We start from the raw sequence: 19744 nt of genomic DNA, 5'->3' as shown, positions 1-19744 counted from the left end.
TGTAGATTAAAAACACATGTTCATCGTATAAGTCACAGAATGAGATGTATCTCAGCCACTCAGAACTGAATGCTACTGCTGTAAGCACATGGCTGCCAGGCCTCAACTGTGCTCTTGGTCTCAACGTGATGTTTCTCTTCACATCCCACCTCCTTGACTCATATGACATGCATGGACTTGCTATTAAAAAAAGTATTTTGCACACATTTTTTGAGAGATGACCACAATTTAAATAAGCACACACACATAAAAAAAAGCTTTTAAAATATATCTAGGAGTTGTGTTAAAAAAAAAAAAAAAAAAACATGAAAAGCCAAAAAAATCCTGTTTTTAAACCCTGATGTTGGCAACACTGTAAGGAGTCTTTAAAAAAAAAAAAAAAAGTTTTTTTCTTTTTTTTATGCACTGTTCTATTCTATTCACTTTCTTGTAATTCATTTTTTTCCCTCTAGTTTGCCTAAATTTAACCAGCTTTTAAATATAAAAGGAATCACATGTCTATTGGGATTCTCTAGTACCAAAATACTTCAGGTGCCAAAATTCCATAAAGTAAACATGACTTACACAAGAAAAACTCATTTACTTCAATTTTTAAAAGCAGAGCATTTTTTCAAAGGTCCCAGAAGACCTGAGCATACATCAAAAAAAAAAAAAAAAAAAAAAAACCAAACCCAAAAAAACCCCACCAAAAAAACCAAAGCAAAACAAAACAATGAGTTTATGCATAGAGATGTAAGACTTTCACAATTACAAGAAGGGAAGTAAGTCCGGTCAGTCCTGCAACTTGGGGAAAAAAACAAACCAAAACAAAAGCAGATCACACGTATTCATCCCTGGACATTCCCAAATCACTGAAAAAGAGGAGGAAAAAGGTCCCTTTCTAGATTAATCCAGTGGCAGTAATAGGGGTCAATTCCAAATAAATAAGGGAGCTCCCAGTTTTAGACACTAGTATGCTGTTTATATTAATTTTCATAGGTTAGGTGCAGTACCTAGTATTTATATGAACTAAGAAAAAGCCTACGGCATGGAAATATTACTAAAAGACAAGCATTGCACATAGGTATCCTACAACACTCTTGTAAGAGTGGAAGGGGGAATGGGTTGTTTGAAGGTGCTTATATAGTCTACTAAATTTGATTACCTGATTCAAGAATAAATAAATTAATACTGGACATGCAATACACTTTTCATAAAATTTACTTTAGCCAAATCAAAATGACAGAGAATTAAAACCCAATGACTAGATAACCTTGCCTATAGAAATACTCCATATAAACCATAAGCATGTAGATAATCCAAATGCACATACATAATCTAACACTAAAATTTACAACAGTTTGTCATGGATAGAGAAACTACTCTGAACATTTTGGACTTGTTGCAAGAGCAAGAAAGATAAAATGGCTGAAGAATAAGGCTTCTAGCATTCTGCCAGCTTGGACTAAGGAAATAATTTCAAGGGAAAATCCAGCTATGTTCAAAAACTCAGTACTGTTCCTGCTTGAAAAGGTAAAGATAAATTTCAATTGGTTCTTTTAACACACTTAAGGAGTTCCTGTCTTCATAGTATCTTCAGCTTTTCTTAAGCTTAATTAATACAATTTAGTTTTAATCAATCTGAAGAACAGAGTGTACACTAAATTTGCACATGCAATAAGACTTAAGGCTAAGCAGCAATGGAAAGCTTTTAAATCAGAAACAACGGGACATAAGGAATTTTTCCAGTTCTAGAAAATTGCTTCCTTTGTAGTGTTATATTCTATAGAAGACTGCTTGTTCCTAGGAGGAGAGTAAATGGCTAAGCAATTGATGAAAGTGTTCCCATACTGAACCACTCACACTGCAGATTCCAGATGCTCTACATTCTTGACATCAGAATGGAAAAATTTACTGTTAGTCTAGAGAAATTTAATATCACCATTCTTGTCATATCCTTCATAGCTTCATTATTAGGACAAGTCTGTGGAAGCTATAAACTAGTGCTAAATGATAAAAAAATATGGTCTCTGCGTTCCATCACTCTTGTATATTACAAGAAAACACCAACTTTGTTTTGGTTAGCGTAAGGAAAGAAATGGAGATAAATGGATGTGCATTGGCTTTCATATGTTAATTAATTTCCTGAATTAGCATTCTGAACCATGATGCCAGACTTCAAATCAAAATTTTTTACAGGAACTAAGGGATAATAAACACTAAAGAACATATACCTAAGCCCAGAACAACACTGTAAAATTTTATTGTATTAATAAAATGGGACACCCCAACCTTTAAATTTTCCACTTTGTCAAAGGTAAAATAATCAGCACCATTTGCTGCCATTTATAACAAGCTGACATTTTTTCACATTTGAACTGTACTTTACAGTTCTATAAAGGCGCAGACAATTCTTGCCTTACACAAAACCAAACAGCATTGCAGCAGAAACATTCCTTCTGACATCCTTGCTGCTGCATAATACAATCAGTCACTAACACCAAATACTGAAAATCATTTCGTTCTGAAGTTTCAGATCAGTATTTATGTGCGGGCTCAAATAAAAAAATATACAGGGCACATATGTATTCGGATAGAAACACTGCACCATCCTATCAGACTCCACTTGTAAAAAGACCACTATGTCCTCAATTTTATGTGCTACAAATAGTTCTTTATGTTCTCTTAAGTAATGCCACCAAATATATGGGCTTCCTGACACTGCAAAACATTAAAGACTAATAATTTTTCTTTGCAGAACCAGAGTGATTAACTCATTCCAGCATGTATCTTTTCTTAATTTTGCAGTTTACTGTTTAAACAAAAGATTAATCTGATTTTCAAGGGTACAAATACTGAGTAACTAGATAATGGCATGCAAATGATCAGCATCTTTGAAAAAATATCCGCTGTGATTTATTTGCTAATTCATAAAAAAGGAAAACACTGAAATCCTTACAGATGGCACAGCAATAGAAATGTCAATGTTCTATTTTTTTTTTCCTAATGAAAACAAGAATTTCGCTGTAAGTGTCCTCAAAGAACAAGATTACATACTCACTAAGGGCAACAGTCTTTTAAGTAAAAAGGTGTACCTAATTTTTATTCCTCCAAGCTACAGTAATTTGTTAACCCACCTTAAAACAATGTTATGACAGAAAATGTTGAAAGCGAGCAATCATTCAAACCCACCACTTTTAAAAATATTATTTCCTTCAAAATGGAAAAGCCTTTACTTTTAGAACTTGGCTCCCAGAGCTGAAGAATCCACAGTTGTTTGAAACAGTTATTGGTCTTTTAGGATTTGTCTCAACATATGTATTTCAGATTTAGCACACCACATACCGTTACATTCTTATGTGAGTTAAATAGTTGATCCCCATTTGCATTCATACAGGGCAAGACTGTTGCTGCAGAGTTCTTGCTCGTACGGCTCAAGGCTGCTTCAAAATCAAAACCCCTCAAAATGTAGTTATTAGACACTGTTTCAACAAGGATACTTCGAAAGCTCATAAAACGTACTTTCATGAGTATTCAAAAGGTCTCCTATTATCTGCAAGAATAACACATAAAACTGATTTAATGTGACCTATCAAGGACAAATTAATAAGCCACTTGTGAAAAGCTCATACAAAGATCTGACATTCTCTCTTTCCTCCCCACCCCAAAAAACTCTATTCTTGGCTCCTCCAACGAAGCCTGCATACTACGACACCTTGAATAACCTTGACTAATTGGCTGGTCCTTTGTATAGACATCAGCTTGGCGAGTCTTCGGTATTTCTATCTAGATCTTCATCAACACCAGAGAAGGGATAGGAAGTACCTGGCAGACAGTCAGGAAAGAACTCATTCCAGCACTAGGATGTCACTGGGCACGCTTACCATGTTTAACTCTTTAGTCACAGTTTGCAAGGGTAAGAGACTTGGCACTGGGGAGGGGTGGCAAGAAATACTACATGTCGCATTTTAGATCTGCAAAAGGAGGACACGGTATCTCATTAAAAGACTGAATAAAGACTTCTAACAACGCAAGTCTATTTTCAACTCAGCTGTCCCTAAAACTATTGGAAACACCATTTAATTAACACATATGTCAACCTTTCATATTGTATCTTGATAGTAGAAGAGAAAGTCCTCCAAATCCTACACAGTATTGATGCCCCCAAACATGCCAGTATATTTCAATGTTGTGATTCACTGTATGACTGAGTTTAAACTTTAACATTCAAAACAAGTTATGCCAGTACATCAATCAGTCATATATGCATACAGACACATATACGTGATATACAAGTCTACAGAGGTATACAGGAATATATGGAAATTTAGAATCAAGTACATCATCACCTTATCTCTAAAGTTTAGAAAATTAAACTATTTCATAGTTTATCCTTAAGATTAATATGCTGCATTGAAGTGTTTTTTGTTTGGTTGGGGTTTTTTGTGGTTTGGTTTGGGGTTTTTTTTGTTTGTTTGTTTGTTTAAAAAGCAAAATCACATTTGAACCCCCATGCTCCACAACAGGCAACTACCAGCTAGCAGTGAAGCTTCTCACTACCTCTTAGTAGTACTAAGTTTCGTTCAGATTAACAGCTTGAGTTCTATTAAATCAGCCAGTACTTGACGTGATGTTCAGCTGAGAAGCCACAGAACCTTCCATTTGACAGTAAATGCACACAACACATACACCCCTCTAGCTAACCTGGCCGCTGGTAGAGCTACACTTGAGCAGTACACCCTGGAAGTTTGCTCTCGGCAAAGGACATCTGGCATCACTAGGATGTCAACCATTTGCGTAATTACAGCTTTTGGTCCAACAAACATAGCTATACATTTCAGCCTCTGGTTAGAAACAGTATAGGCTGTCATACTTTCAAATTTACCACAAAACTACACATTGCTTACCAAAAAAAAAAAAAAAAAAAAACCAAAATATAAAATAAAAATAATTGTCGCAGCTGCCAGACCATTTGAATTTAAATTTGTGTCCAAGAACTGTAACAGTTTTAAAGAGTTTACCATCAGTAAATATAATTGCACACATTTTCTGATTCCATACTGCTGAATCAGTCTAGCATAATATAAAATATTAACCCAAACCAGAACAGTTTAGAGAAATCTCATTCTACTCTGAACAAGCTTTCCAACAGTCACCATAAATATGTTGATACCAAAATGAATATCCTTTCCAACACCAGCAAGTTATATTTTTAAAAATTAAATCTGATAGCAATTAAAGCTAGCCATATGTCTCATACTTTCCCAAATCTTTCATATTAGCATTAGCCTAAAAGCCATTTAATGCCTCTGGCAGCTGGAGACGGGGAGAATTCAAGAATGCACGGTAAAATATTGGCTCTATTTATTAATTCAGTGTAAATTTTGCCCCAGCTCGCGTTTTGGTTTTCACGAAAATCTAGCCATAGCTGTGCGCTTCAACATGGTGAGAAATTTAAGTAGCCTTGTAATCATGATGCACCCACAGGCTTTTCCATGCCACATTTGTGGCAGCACACCTATGTCTAAGCGGTAAGCATTGGTATGAAGCAGGCAAGCAAAGGCTTTCCCCCTGCTCTGTTTCCACTGCAGCACATCAGCAGGGAAGCAGAGGCAGTTTGGAGCAGGATTCAATCGCCCTGCAAGCCTTTGCCCTGGCAGCCTCCAACGGAAGAGCTACTCCCAGAAATCTTTCCTTCATCACTCTCCTAAATTCCCTTTCTCTTCATCTCATAACAATGAACGCAGACCTTTGGCCACCATTTTATGTCATTATATTTTTTTAAACAGGCTGTAAAAATAGAACTCCCCGATTTCTATCTCCCTCCTTATTCAGGAAACTGGTTTAAAAGGCTAAAATCTTTAGGCACTTCAGCTTAATTTGTCCTTCTTCCCCTACAGATGTTTCTGATGCCCCCCTCTCAGCTCAACCAACTACTCAACTTTCTTCACGTTATTACTGTGGAGTTTTTTTCTCCACCTTTTTACTCTTTTCATTATCAAACATTCTTAGGAAAAGATTATGTCAAAATTAGCAAGATGATTTAAAATGCATTAGTAGTAAATAAAGGGAAGACATCTACATGAAAACAGTAAAAGCAAGGATAGCATCTTTCGGTGTTCAAGTGATTGCAAAATCATCTTTGAACTTTGCATTGCTTGCAGTGGTCTCACTTCACTGGGAGGTAATCCATATGGACTACAGGGCTATCATATTGACATGAAATTCTAGCAAAGTATTTCTACCAGTATTCAGTACACCCACATCAACAACATGTAGCTTCAGAGGTCGAGATGATTCTTAAAGAATCACAGAATATGCTACTAAAAAAGCAGTTTAGAAAAATAGCCACCATTTAGAACAAACTTCATAACTTTATTTTGTATTATTACAGAACCAAGAAGAAAACCCCAAACCCAGAAATATTATAAAGGCCTTGTGAACTTGCAATTTGGTTAGTAACAAATGTGTTGGGGTTTTTTAATTTAAAAACTAACATGTATTCAGTTTTACAGGCTTGTAATACTGAAAAAACTCCACTATCTGGCACAGCATTAGCTCCTATATGTACTCAAGAAGAAATTAAGTAAGCCCTGCACATTTTTTCTTTCTATAACTTACAATATTCAAATTCAAGAACTGCTTCTGACTTTCATTAAATTTAAGCAATCTCAGACAGTTTTACTTGGTGGCCAAATTTGGCCCATAAATGTGACTATTCTGCTGACAATATATGAATAAAAATAACAAAGTCTGCTTTGCACATTCATGCACTAGTTTTTAAGGACAAACAAAAAGCATTTTTAAACTTCTCAGCTGAGCAAGCTTGATACAGGGATGAGAGGAAAGCAATCTGTAACAATTTTATGATGTTTTTCACACTAAAACAACACTTAAAGCATAATGATGTCATCTTGGCTTCACCAAAGTTAGCAACGAAGCTGCCATCAACTACTACGAAGCCAAGACTGCAAATGTAAATCTTCCTAAATATATCAGGTACGTGAATGCCAGATCTTGCAGACTTTCTTTACCTGCAAAAGTGCAAGTAGTCTTCCTCAGTCTTCAAACTCTATTTCTTGGCCTTACATACAGGCTTTGGACTTTTGCAACACGAAAAATACTTAAAGCTTCAAAAGCAGCCTCAGACGGGAGCTCAGCCTTCCATTTGAGATGGCTGCTTTAAGATAATTGACCTGACACCGACAGGAGTATAAACCTTCAGGGAGGAGTAGGACCATGCACATGTTATAAAAAAATATGGTTTTTTTTATTATACAAAAATAGGGTTTCTATACAACTAATGGAGAGTGGAATACAGCATGTGCACACACATAAGCCTTTCTCCTCTGTCTTAAAGTTAAGAAGCCAGGTCAGACTGGTAAGGTACAAGATTAAAGCAACAAAGTCACTTGATGAATCTAAATAAACTATGACAAATCAAAACCAGTCACGATATTTGCAATATTTTGTTTAAAACATTTGTCTTAATTTAAACTCTTGTGAATGTTTCTCAAAAGAGGTGTAAGAGGTATGGTCTCTGTACAGAAGACTATACAGGTTAAAACGTGGTGTAACAAAAGCACGTATACGAAGGAAGCAGCTAAAAGGAATGGCAGCATCATGAATAAAGTCTGCTGACAAAGTAAAAGCAATGTAAAATTAACATGAGTAGATCAACATTCAGTCTGATCACACATGGCCCATCATGAACACTACCATGCTTCTGACAGTGGTTTGATGCCTAAGACTATACTAAAAATAATAATAATAAAAAATAATGTTTCCATACTAGTGTCTGAGTTTCCAATAGTCCATGACTTGGCACCTTTCCGATATTCACAGATGATGCATTTCTATAAGTTGTCCTCAACGAATTCTTTCACTTATTTTTAAATCCAGATTTACTTTTACTTCACCAGGATATGACAGAAAATAAGCTGGACTGAGGTTTTGTTTGAATGCATTAATAAAACAGTCTTAGACAGACTAAATGAAGTTGCATCCCTTCCCTAAAGGTGCATTTTTGTTAGGTCCCCACCAAGAGACTTGCTAACTCCACAGTGTCCCAGGTAGTCCTCTCATGGACTAGAGCAGTTTCAACTCACTACATATCACAACACCAGTTTATGCAGGCAGGGCAAGAGGTAAACCAGTCTATGCACCAAGGAACAACAGAGGTAAAAAAACCTGAAATTTTGTGTGTTTCTCTTTTTTTAACCTAAAAGTGAGAGTAATGGCAGAAAAATAGGGCTCTGATTAGAAACCATCTGTATTATGAGCAGGACAAAAAGCACAGTTTGATGTAATCACTCAAAAAATACTTAAAAACTTATCATCCCCATCAGGAAATATCACAAAGAAAGTGGAAGAAAATAAATCATCCCCTTTTCCCTCCAAATGCAAATTTTCTTTTAAAGAAACAATTTACAACTTGCAGAAGTAAACAAATTGGATTTAACAAGCAGTATTATTTTACAGCTGGTATCAGTGGTGTGAATCATATTTTACTATAGATTTCCTGGGAGAATGGAGGTCAGCTTTATCATACACCATAACTATTGAAGGTGTATTTGGAGCATCATATGCATTAAATAGCACAGCAAAACATGTTTTTAGAGACATTTTAACACACACAGGTTTAAAATTAGGAATCTGTTTTCCACATTTTGGAGCCCTTTTCTTTCTTTATTCAGAGAGTCTGTGTCCATGACTATCACTTTTGGACATGTTAACATTCTTAAACAATAAAACAAGCAAAACTGTCAGCATCAGGCACCGATCATCACACATCTCCCTGCTGTTCATCTCATCATGTTCTTGAGACTTCTAAAATGTCAGAAACCATTTGGCCAAGTAACAACTACTTTAAAAAAAAAAAAAAAAAAAAAAAAGGCAGGTTTTGGAAGGACACAAAAGATTGTGTGATATAGAAAAAGATCCAGAATGGAAAATCAGACCAGAGTAGACCCTGTCAAATCTTCAAAATTCAGCTTTAGCATACTAAACAGCTTCAACTGCACTTATTTCCATGGGGGAAAGGGGAGAAAAGAAAGATATGTAGAAGCAGATTTTGGCGAGATGACAGTCAAATCCCTGAAACACAGGAATAGGGAAACAAAAAAAGCAAATAAAACCAAACACAACCCTCCCTCCCCATGGTAATAAATAAACAAACACACACACCCAGCTCCAAAGATTAATCTTTTCATCTAAGAGAAATTTGACAAGGACTGGTCATGTGGGGGGAAAAAAGAAATATCGCGCTGTACAGTCTATTCAGTCTATTCAAAGGAAGAATCCAGTTCAGTTCCTTACATACATTATATTTTGGATACCTGACTCGAAGTCTCCCTCTTCATTTTCAAAATCCTGCTGTAACTTCTAGTGCATAAAACTATGAGATCTAGCATAACAAGCACATGGTGGAAAGCAGAGATCTTTGTATTGTAACCTCAGCTGGATCACTTATTTACGAAACACCCTCAAACAAAAATACTAACTTTAGTTGATCCTAAAACAGGGACAAAAATACCACCAGACAGAGAGAATGTACACATAACAGCAAGATGAGATTTAACCTTTGAATATAGCTTAATATTGCAACGAAGAAGGTGAAAGCTATGGAAAGCTACATATCTGCAATCCCACTGCCTGCATCCAGAAACCAGACTCTGATGTGGAAGGCAAGGGAAGGAAGAGAACTTGAGACAGTATTTTTCTTCTCCTAATTTGTTAAAGAAGTGTCAAAACTAAATAGTCTGTATTCAGAAATAACTCCACTGATAACTGTAACTCACAGAGGGGATAGTCTAGACTGCTGCAAATATTAAGGCATGTATGATATCATTCTTTTTTTCCTCCTCCTTTTTCAAGTTAACATTGTAGGAACCATGCTCAGAGGCGAATCCAAATTCTTCAGATCCATATATAATACCTGCTTAGAGTTGTTCTTTTTTTGGGGGGTTAGGGATGGAGGAGAAGCAGGTAGTGGTGAGACTTTTAAAAATAAATTTATTTTACCCATGGTGTTTCATATATCTAAATTAACTTCAGGGAGAAAAAGTTATGTTTAAACCTTAAATACAGCATCTATTGAGATTATTAATTATCTTACTTGATGATTTCTTGAAATAGAGACTGTAGACTTAACAAATAAGATCTGGAGGAAACATGCAGTCCTCCTTGGCTTGCGTACCTGTGTCACTTCCAGATCCAGCTGATAACGCTGGCATGATTTAGTCTGCAGAGTCTCACGCAGGAACGTCAGGCTAGCACTCCGTAGCCAGAAGGCAGAAGTTAATTTCAGTTTAACTGCTTGCAGCCAAGTTGTCTATGAAGATTTATATTATCTCCCAGTTTCTCCTAGAGAGAACAGAAACAGAATTCTACAATTAAGAACATTGTTAAACTGTAAATTACTGCAGCTAGCCAAATCCAATCATTATCACAAAATAAGCTTTTGATTTAAGACTCTCAAAACAAAGTGCTTTGCATTTATTTATGACCGTTAAGACTTTTTTTTTCCCCTCAGGTGAAAAAAGTTTTGTTTTCTTCAGTCTACCCTATAATCCCATTCTGCTGTAAAAACAACACAATTTCATTTCATTTACATTTCTCTCATGTAAATTATGCTCTTTAACTCTAGTGTGTCAGGTATTTTGGAAATAAAGTCAAGGGTTATTTTGTTAAAACAGTGAATAATTTAAGTCACTCAAATTTCGCTACTACTTACCCCAGGAAAAAAAAAAGCTTACTAGCATGGTAATTTATTCAGCGTTTCCACTTTACCTCCTTTCAATTGTTTTCAGTTAATTTTAAGATCTAACATGTAATTTTTATAGTTTTTATGTAATCTGAAAATATAATCTAAATTTTAACTGAAGTTCTAAAAAGCAGGACTGGGGCAAACACTTCTCTAAGGTAAATAGGAGTCTGATTCATGGAGTTGATGGAGCCATTATCATGCAGACCATGTAAGGAATTTTTCTGTAACTCATTACTACAAAGTCAGTATTTTTTTAAGACATATTTTTTAATAATTGCACAGGCCTGCTGATACTAAATTTTGGGTCTTTCTTTTAATTGTTTTGTTTGGGTTTTTTTTGGACAATTCAGAGCAAATGTAACAAAAGTAAAAAACAATTTCAGTTATAGGTGAACATATTTAAATTTGAGTATGTTAAAATATGAAACTGGAACACAAACTTGTGAAAAGACATTCAGAGTGAAGACTGAAAACCTTCACTAACAGCAGGGCAGGGGCTGACGTGTTTGCAAGGAGAAGAAAGGGAAAGGGGGAAGTAGAAGCTAACAGAAAATTAGGGGTTTCTCCAGATTTCAGTAAACAAAAAGGATCCTTGAAGAAAGCAAACAGCATAGTTCTGCATAAGAAAATAAATAAATAGAAAAGCATTTTGCTGCTGATGATGCTGGTTTGGTTTTTGTTGAGGTTATTTTTTTTAAAACACATTCATATTAATCAGATGACTTTTGAAGTCATCTTGGCTCTGAAAGCGCATATTTTGGACACATTTGGACTTGGCAACAGTCTTGTTGAAGAGTAATATACAGGTGCTGTAAACACTGCATCCTGTTCAAAATTCTGTTTTTCACCAAAAAAATAATCCCCACATTGCTTAGAGTATTGCAACATATTAAGGGCCATGCACAAGATTTTGTTTATTAAGTTTTAAATCAATTATTAGATATAAGGTAGTTGTTAACTCATCCCTAGGCATAAGCCTATAGTTCAAGTAGTGTGGCAACTTCTTAAAGTTCTTTGTTTTGGTTTTTTTTTCCTCCTCTAAGCATTTACCAGAAGAAAGATTTTGCATGTCAGCTTTCAAACTCCAGTGATATTGATTTTTGTGGGGTTTGTTTTGGTTTTTTTTCTCTATTTAAGATGACAAATACAGAAGAGGTTACGACCCTGGATAACTTCTTCTATAACGGAAAGACCAAATAAAACTTAAAAACCTATCTATCAAGATTGCTTTAGGATTTGGGTTTTTTTTTTTTAGTAATAAAACTTTGTGGTGAAGGAAGAAAAACTAAGTTTTCACTAAAAAAAGGCATCAGGTTCCAAAAACATATTTTGACATTCATCAAATCAGCACAAAGCCCCTTACTTTAAAATTTAAAACGGAGAGATAGAAATTGAGCATTTCAGAGCAAAAGCTCATTTTACAATGACAAAGTTGTAAAATATCTATATGCAAAGCCAGCCGGGGTGCAGCTTAAAAGAAAGGGAGTTGGGGGCGGGGGAGGGAGAAAAAGACATCCTAGCCAAGGACACACTGTACCAATTAAGAAGAAACATATTCACTTTGCATTAATTCTGCTTGCTTTCTTTTTAACACATACAAGCGCCATAAAAGAAAAGTCATGTTCTCAGCTCACTTACAGTCCCCAGCATGAGCACACCCTGCAAAGAATGGAGGCATTTTTAGTTTTCACATGTGTAAGAAACTAGTTTAAACCAAAATGATTTACCATCAATGGGGCATCTTTGGTTTATATGCAGCTTACAGTATTTTCATCTATTTCAGATAAATAAGTAAAACTAAACACGCACGGCATTCTTATCATAAATGCATTATTATGAATCAGAAATTCAGGCTCCTTAAAAAAGTTCACTGCGAAACGTGAAAAGTCTTGTTGATCTACATACATGCCATGTATTTAAACTTGATCAGTTTCTTTTTTTTCATTTCATGGTAAATCATTCAATATTTTAAAAAATCCAAGCTCCTTATTATTTAAGAAACTTATATATGGCATAAAGTTATTCCCCACAGATCCTAAATATACATTAATGAAAAATAAATGACCTGATGAAATCCTTACCAGTAAAATGCTTAATATTTTGCTGGAATAGAATGGGGATTTTTATTTTTATTTTATTTTATTTTTTCTAACTTGCAAATTAAGCTACATTTTTGCAGTGATGATGTTATTTTCTTTGGCTTACTCTACTTAAAATGCTTTGGAAGTTTTTGCCGGAGCCCAGCCATAGGCATTGCTGACTGCTGTATGGAATCGATTTGCTGCAACACAGAAATACCAGCTGTTACAGTATGTCCTGAGAGGGATTACCGAATATTCTTAAATTGAAGTTCAATCCATCTTTCCATAAAAATCAGAAGCCAGCGCCAGGAACGTAACAGCAGTATCAAGTGCACCTGAGGCATTTACAATACCCAGCAGGACTGTTACAACCAGCCTTTAAAAAGGGCTTATTTTTGAAATTTCATTATTCCAGTCGTACCTTGCTTCTATATATCGCACTGTATCGGATTCTGCTGGCACCCACGCCGCGGAAAGAGGGAAGGACACGGGACGGCCCAGCGCGCTTCCACAGGCGCGGCTCCCGCCTGACCCCTAGCGGCCGCGGGGCACCGGGACCGGGCCGGCCTCGTCTCAAGGCGCCGGGCACTCCACACCCTTTCGCGGCTCCCTCAAGCTCCGGAAAGGAGCCTCTCCGCAGGTACGAGCGCACTTCGGTCACGTCTGCTGTTAATTACAGATGCCAGCAAAAGGAACCGAAACGTCTCTCTACCTGTCGGCAGCCCCCGCGTGCTACACAAGCCCGTTGGCCAAGCCAGACGCAGTCCCTGTTGGCTTCGCCGCCAGGTTCGTTAAGGTGACATAACTTGCCGGGGTGCCAAATCCCCCTGTTATAAATAACCAAGAGTGGGGCAGACACCTCCTGGGAACAACTTCCAAAACGGCAAAATCCCAGAATTACAGCTCTCCAAGGGAACTGTTCTTCTGCATTATTTCACAGATAAGAGAGGCCCCTTACCAAGAGATGAGGGGATAAGTCTTGCTCCCCATCACTCATGTTGTCAATACAACTGAACTGGTACCAATCAGATAAAACAAGGGGGTGGGGGGGCAGTTGAAGAGTGCCAAGATGAACAGCCTCCCACGCCATTTTAGCTCTAGTAGCTTCTTTCTAGCATCCTCTATTGCTTTTGGATGGAAGTGACTCCATTAGTCATGCATACATTTTATTGTAGTTAATTTTTCTACAAAAGACAAGGTAGGGAGACATTCAAATTTGTCTTTATGGCAAGAATCATTCATTTGGAGACAGCATGCATGAAGTCTTAGGTCTACCTTTGACTCCCCAAACTTCAATAAACTGCATAGTATTTATTTCTGAAGTTATTTCACAAGTTACTTAATGGTTTTGGCACTTTAATGAAAATAAATTGATTTTATTCACATTTAAAAAGCAGCCTGAAGACTTTTGACTGATTTAAACCAGAGAAAAATGTAAGAAGTACGAACCTAGCAATGTTACAAATCTGGGGGGAGGGGACACAACACAAAAGTGGGTTGTTTGATACAAGAAACACTCAGACTGTTTTTCTAAAGGATGCTACAGTTATGAAGACTATAACCTTGATTTCCAGAACTAAACCAGCATGCCTGCAAATGGTATTTGAACTACCATTTCATGTGGAGACAGGAAATTTGACAGCCATTCGGTCTTCTATTCGTCATGGGACCTCAAGTAATTGAATGACTAGTGGCATGTATACAAGTCTCCAAAAGCTAGTCAGCACAGGAAATTGCCAAAGGAGGTTTTCTAGACTGGGAGAAGTAAATCTGTTTTGGTAGACGAAATCAGAATTGAAAATGGTGGTCTACTCTTTTGGAAATTGTAATGTAATGAGATCTATTGAATCCTTAAACTCTTCTGAGGAAGTTTCCACCTCCTCAATCACAGGGTCTCCGACAGGCTACTGGAACCTGCTTGCAGCTCCTGATGGGTTTCCAAAGCTGGTCAGCTGCCCTCACAGGCAGTACGTGCATGTTGTCAACAGGAACTTTCAAAAAAATCTTGAACTGGAATTACTGCATAGAGCACATGGCGCACAAACACAATGAGACTTCAAAGGCACTGAAAGCAAGAAGCTACCTCTGTGACTCACCCAGCTGTGGGTATAATGGAAATTAAGAGAGTGGCAAAAAACTCTGGGTATAGAGTCCAATAAACAAACCAGGAATATCTATGGCAACTACCAAATGTTATTAACTAATACACCAACACAGAGAACATGGACTGTCCCAAACTGAAAAGGACAACAGCTGCCTTCACTGACTTTCTCCTGGTCTTGCCATCGTATCAGCCTTCAACCATCAGAAGAATTTTAGGCTTCTGCATAATATTTTTTTGTATAATGTTCTATCAGTGTTCTCCATTTTGTTTAGCTTACGCCACAGGGATGTTAGGAAAAAAGCTTACTTTGTTAAAAGGTTTTGAGAATAACAAATGAGAATTTAGACACTCCTAAGCATCCATTGAGAACGTATTAACTGCTTGACTTCTAATACATTTGTGGGGATGTCTTTAACAAATATTCAGTTTGGAAAAATCATACCAAACCTGAACTCATTATATCTTGTAGTTCCATGGCTCAAATTTAATTGTGCAGCCCAAATGCATCAGAAAAGAGATCTCTGGTTTCTACTTACTGGAATTTTTTTGAAGATGGAGAAAAAAAGAATATTATCTAAATGCTAAAACGTACAACTACTATTAATAAAGAGAGTACTGAGGAAGTCACGTGCTGAAAAACAAAGACATTAGAAATGAATCCTTATTAGTCCATGGTGGTTATTTCCAAGAGTGAAAATTTCCAGGTCTCACTATAGTGAGCAATTTGACCAACACCAGAACAAAGCAAGGCTGATTTCCAGTGGCCTTCCTAGCCACGAGTCTAGGCTACATGTTTGGGCCTTTACAATTTTATTCTCTTCCTTTTCAAGGGTGAGCTCCCACTATACCTTTCCCTGACTGGATCATTAACAGAAGATGCAAAACTCCAGTCACTACCTGACCATCCATTTCCAAAAACATACCACAAACTCACATATTAAGGTCTTTTCCATCATGTTTGGCTGAATTTGTTCAAAGGGTTCAGAAGACAGACAGGAGAGGGAAAAGAGAGCACAGCAGAAGATTTCCTTCCTTCACTTCAGCAGTAAAGAGGCTCCTTGAAGGGCTGAATCTTGTGTCAATTGGAAAAATCTCTCTTACCTAGGCACTCCAATAGCAACACTGAAATTGATATCCTAATTTTCTTCTTATAGATAGTTTTGTCCCATGATATTCCTTCATTCAGATGGAGACCATAACACAAAACCTGTTTATCCTACCAGCTTTATCTAAACCCTCTCTGAATACAAATGTGAAGTACATTCCTTCAACAAGTCAGTCTAATGTAGAACAAGAATAGAAAAAAAATATGTCATATATTAAAATATAAAATATTTTACAGGCAATATAGTTCTTTATATATTAATTATAACCTACTGTACACTAACAGTTTTAGACAGATCCCTGCTGCCTTTAAACTTAGCCATGCTACAACTGAAACACATTCAGTAAGCAGCAATACTGCAACAGCAGCAAGACTGCAACCTGCATCTTCCTTGTCTTTAACACTAAAATCCCTACATGAGCTCTGTCCAGACTCAGACTTTAAATGTCAGTGTTGGAATTCAGCACATTCCTTTAAATGCATGAAGACATTCCTTAAAATACATACACTAAAGCTACCAGTTTAATTTAAAACAGCATCACTGTAGTTGATGTCAGATACCCTTAGATGGATCCAATTTTCTGCAAATAAAACCTACCAACTGACAGAATAATATTAGTTTAATAAACTAGTTTAATAAAGCTATTCATTAAAATGTGACCTAAGCTATGTCCAAGATCAAAGGTTGCTCTTTTGGTTTGAGTTATGGGTTTGGGCACACTTTTAACACTTTTCCCCTAGCTGCAAACCATTCCTTTTCTCGGAAAATACCTGTCAGCAGGTACCACAGCCTCTCCATTAATTACTTGCACAAACAGTTTTGTTCTGGCATGGTTTCTTGATAGTCTGTTTGAAAAACGTAACTACAGCAAATGATAAACCTTACTGGCCCCCTGAAACACTGAAAAAATTGACAACCATAACATTTTCTATAAATGAGAAAGTTCAGCAAATCCTGCTGCAATGAGTCATTAGATAACCTCGGCACTCCTCCAGAGACAATTACAGACACTTTGCACCAAAGGGCTCTGCAATTTCAGTTTTAGAAATATACTCCATATTTCAATAGTATTAATATGCAGCTTGATCCCACATCTACAAAAGCCAATGGAAAAACTCTAGTAGAAATAAAACCAGGATTAAGTCCATGCTTAATAAAAGAGTAAATATGTAATTGATTTATTTAAATAGCTTAGCCAAGTATTTTTGTCAACAGCATAATTTACTTCATAGTCCTGTGTCTCAACAAATCATGCATGCACCAATTCTGAGGTCTGTTAAACAAGCATGTCCAAAAATTATCCTCAGGAATATATAAATATCCCAATACTATTATTTCAAAGTCAGAAATATACCCTATCATGTTAGAATGTTATTTTTCAAACTCACAATCTTATACACCTCTAAAGCCAAGTAAGGCACAGATATTTCACAATGTTTCCATATTCTATTTCAGAATTTTCAACCACCCCTTCTCTTTCAGATTAACTAATCTTCTCTTTTGTTCAGCATAACTTTCCATAATCCAATTCTGTCAAAACATGATGATTTATTTTTTTGATGGAGGAGAAAATGGATAAAAGTGAATGAATAATTAAACAATAAGTATTCTTTTTTCCTGAGTGCAAAAGCAGAATAAACCCCACTTTCTTAACATATGTTTTTACCAAAAAAACCCTCACTACAATGATTTTCATTTTAAACAGTTTCAGATTGCTTTCTTTAATATGAAGTTATAAAATTTAATATGAGCAATCTGAAAAGTATATGCCTTTAGCTCAATTCTGGAAAAAGTTTTGATTTAATAAGTGGTAATTTATTAGTTGTATCTTGAGCACAAGTAACAAAATACTTCCTTACGTGTACATGTGCACAGCAAAAACAAAGCACTGCACGTGGACAGGGAGTTAGTCAGAGGAAGTGTATGTGCTTGATTTCTAGAAGTTTACAAGCTTTGCAAGCCAAATTTCTCTGGGATGCTAAGCTTATAGAAGAAAACAAATGCGAAGCTGAATAGCCAGGCAATGACACGTTCCAGAGCCCCTCCATGGCTAGCACACAAAGCACACCAGACACTCCTTGCAGTCTCCTGTTCCTCCCTGGAAGCTCCCTGTAGCAAATCTTCACCCTTGAATTCTCAAATTCCATGTAACTCCCAGATGCTCCCATCTAATTCCTATCTAACTCCCAGTGCTCTCCTCCTGCTTCACACCCTCCCCTCCTCCTTGGAGAGCTCTGGGAGCACCACTGCATCAAGCCCACTGTGTGATTTGTCACCCAGGACACACTTCCTTCCAGTTTTATTTTCATTATCTTAATTTGCTCTGTTTCCCTCTTTCTAGAAGTGAAGCTCTTCTTTCTCAGACCTTGCTGACCCAATTCCATCCTGCACTCTCTTGCTTCACATCTATATCCATCTTATCCCTTCCCTACTCTCACATGAATTCATGATCCTCCACTAATGAAACTTGCTTTTACCTCTCTCTTTACAAACATCCCCACCTCCTGATGCTTTGCTTTTGCTTCCCTTACAGTTTTCACTTTTTCCTGTCGTCATTTCTACTCCTGCCCACCACCATGACAGCTCAAATGACCCTCTCAATTTTTCACACCATTGCTTTCCAAGCTAGATTTACTTTCCAAATCTATTATTGACAAGCAAGTCCTTGCTATACTACTCTCCAAACATCTCCTTTAAGGCTCTTCCCCTTCTTCTAGAAGATGAATTAGCCTAGTTCACACAGGCAAGAAACCTTAAGTGTACAACACATGCAAGCAGTTGTAGATAGAAACAGGTCAGACGGGGAGATTTTTCTGCTTGCAGCTCTGTATCGTCTCGAGGCTGGAACCACCCTCAGAGCAAAATATTCCTGTGTTCTGAGTTACATATTATCAATGCACAAAAAAAAATTTTGGAACTAACCACATATGTAGTTTCCAAAGTTATACATTATAATTCAAAAGGGATACCGTTAGAGTTCATCTTCACTGCAGCAATTTAAGCTTGATTTACTCCATGAGTACAGTCACTCTGCACATTTCAGTTACGCACAAATTTAATTAGCAGAAAATAGACCAATTAGAATTAATTGTAAGTTCTGTCTTGCCAACCCATATAGCCTAAGTTACATTCCCACTGCAGAGTGTCAGCCTCTGAAATTCAAGTCTTATTCTCAAGTTTAAAGCCACTTAATTCAAATCTGAGATACTGATACTGAATGAAGAAGAGTCAGATTCAAGGCAAGGGGTAAACCGTATGTCAAGTTCACACTGCAGTGAAGACAAGCTCTCAGATTTCATATCATTTGGCCAAAAGGAAAAAAAAAAAAATATCATATTCAATCTTTATGAAGAAAATAATTTAAAATGATACAAGATCAATAAACACAAGTGGTAACAGAACTTAGTCTGGCACTGTTGCCTACATGAAGAATTTTTTCCATTTTTCTTGTTCAGCTCACAGCTTAATATGTTACTTTATGTCTTAATGTATACCAAGAAAACACAGGATATGCAAAGAGTCCAAGTTAATGTTGCTGTTGGAAACTTAATGTTTGCATTTCCTGGATTTTGCAATTTTAACTAGGTGAACAATACTGCATTGATTCTATTTTGGCATTTTCTATGAATACCAAAGTACTTTTTCTTGTGTTGACTGAAACTGCATAAATCAGAGCTGAGCAGTATGATAGTGAACCTTTGACATT

General features: G+C 36.6%; 1 protein-coding gene across 2 annotated transcripts in view; it reads right to left on the bottom strand.

The window, feature by feature from the left end:
* The window catches only part of MPP7 (membrane palmitoylated protein 7), a 151962-nt gene that overhangs the window by 101962 nt on the left and 30256 nt on the right, over nucleotides 1-19744 (bottom strand). For both annotated transcript variants that reach the window (XM_030504945.1, XM_030504954.1), the window contains one exon: nucleotides 10178-10344. In XM_030504945.1, coding sequence (XP_030360805.1) covers nucleotides 10178-10214 — 37 coding nt within the window. In that variant the 5' untranslated portion in view covers nucleotides 10215-10344. The remainder of the gene's footprint in view (nucleotides 1-10177; nucleotides 10345-19744) is intronic.

Source organism: Strigops habroptila, chromosome 1 (assembly GCF_004027225.2).
Source record: "Strigops habroptila isolate Jane chromosome 1, bStrHab1.2.pri, whole genome shotgun sequence".
In the NCBI taxonomy this organism is placed as follows: Eukaryota; Metazoa; Chordata; class Aves; order Psittaciformes; family Psittacidae; genus Strigops; species Strigops habroptila.
Note: the sequence above shows the minus strand (reverse complement) of the source record. Positions and strands in the feature narration are given on the sequence as shown.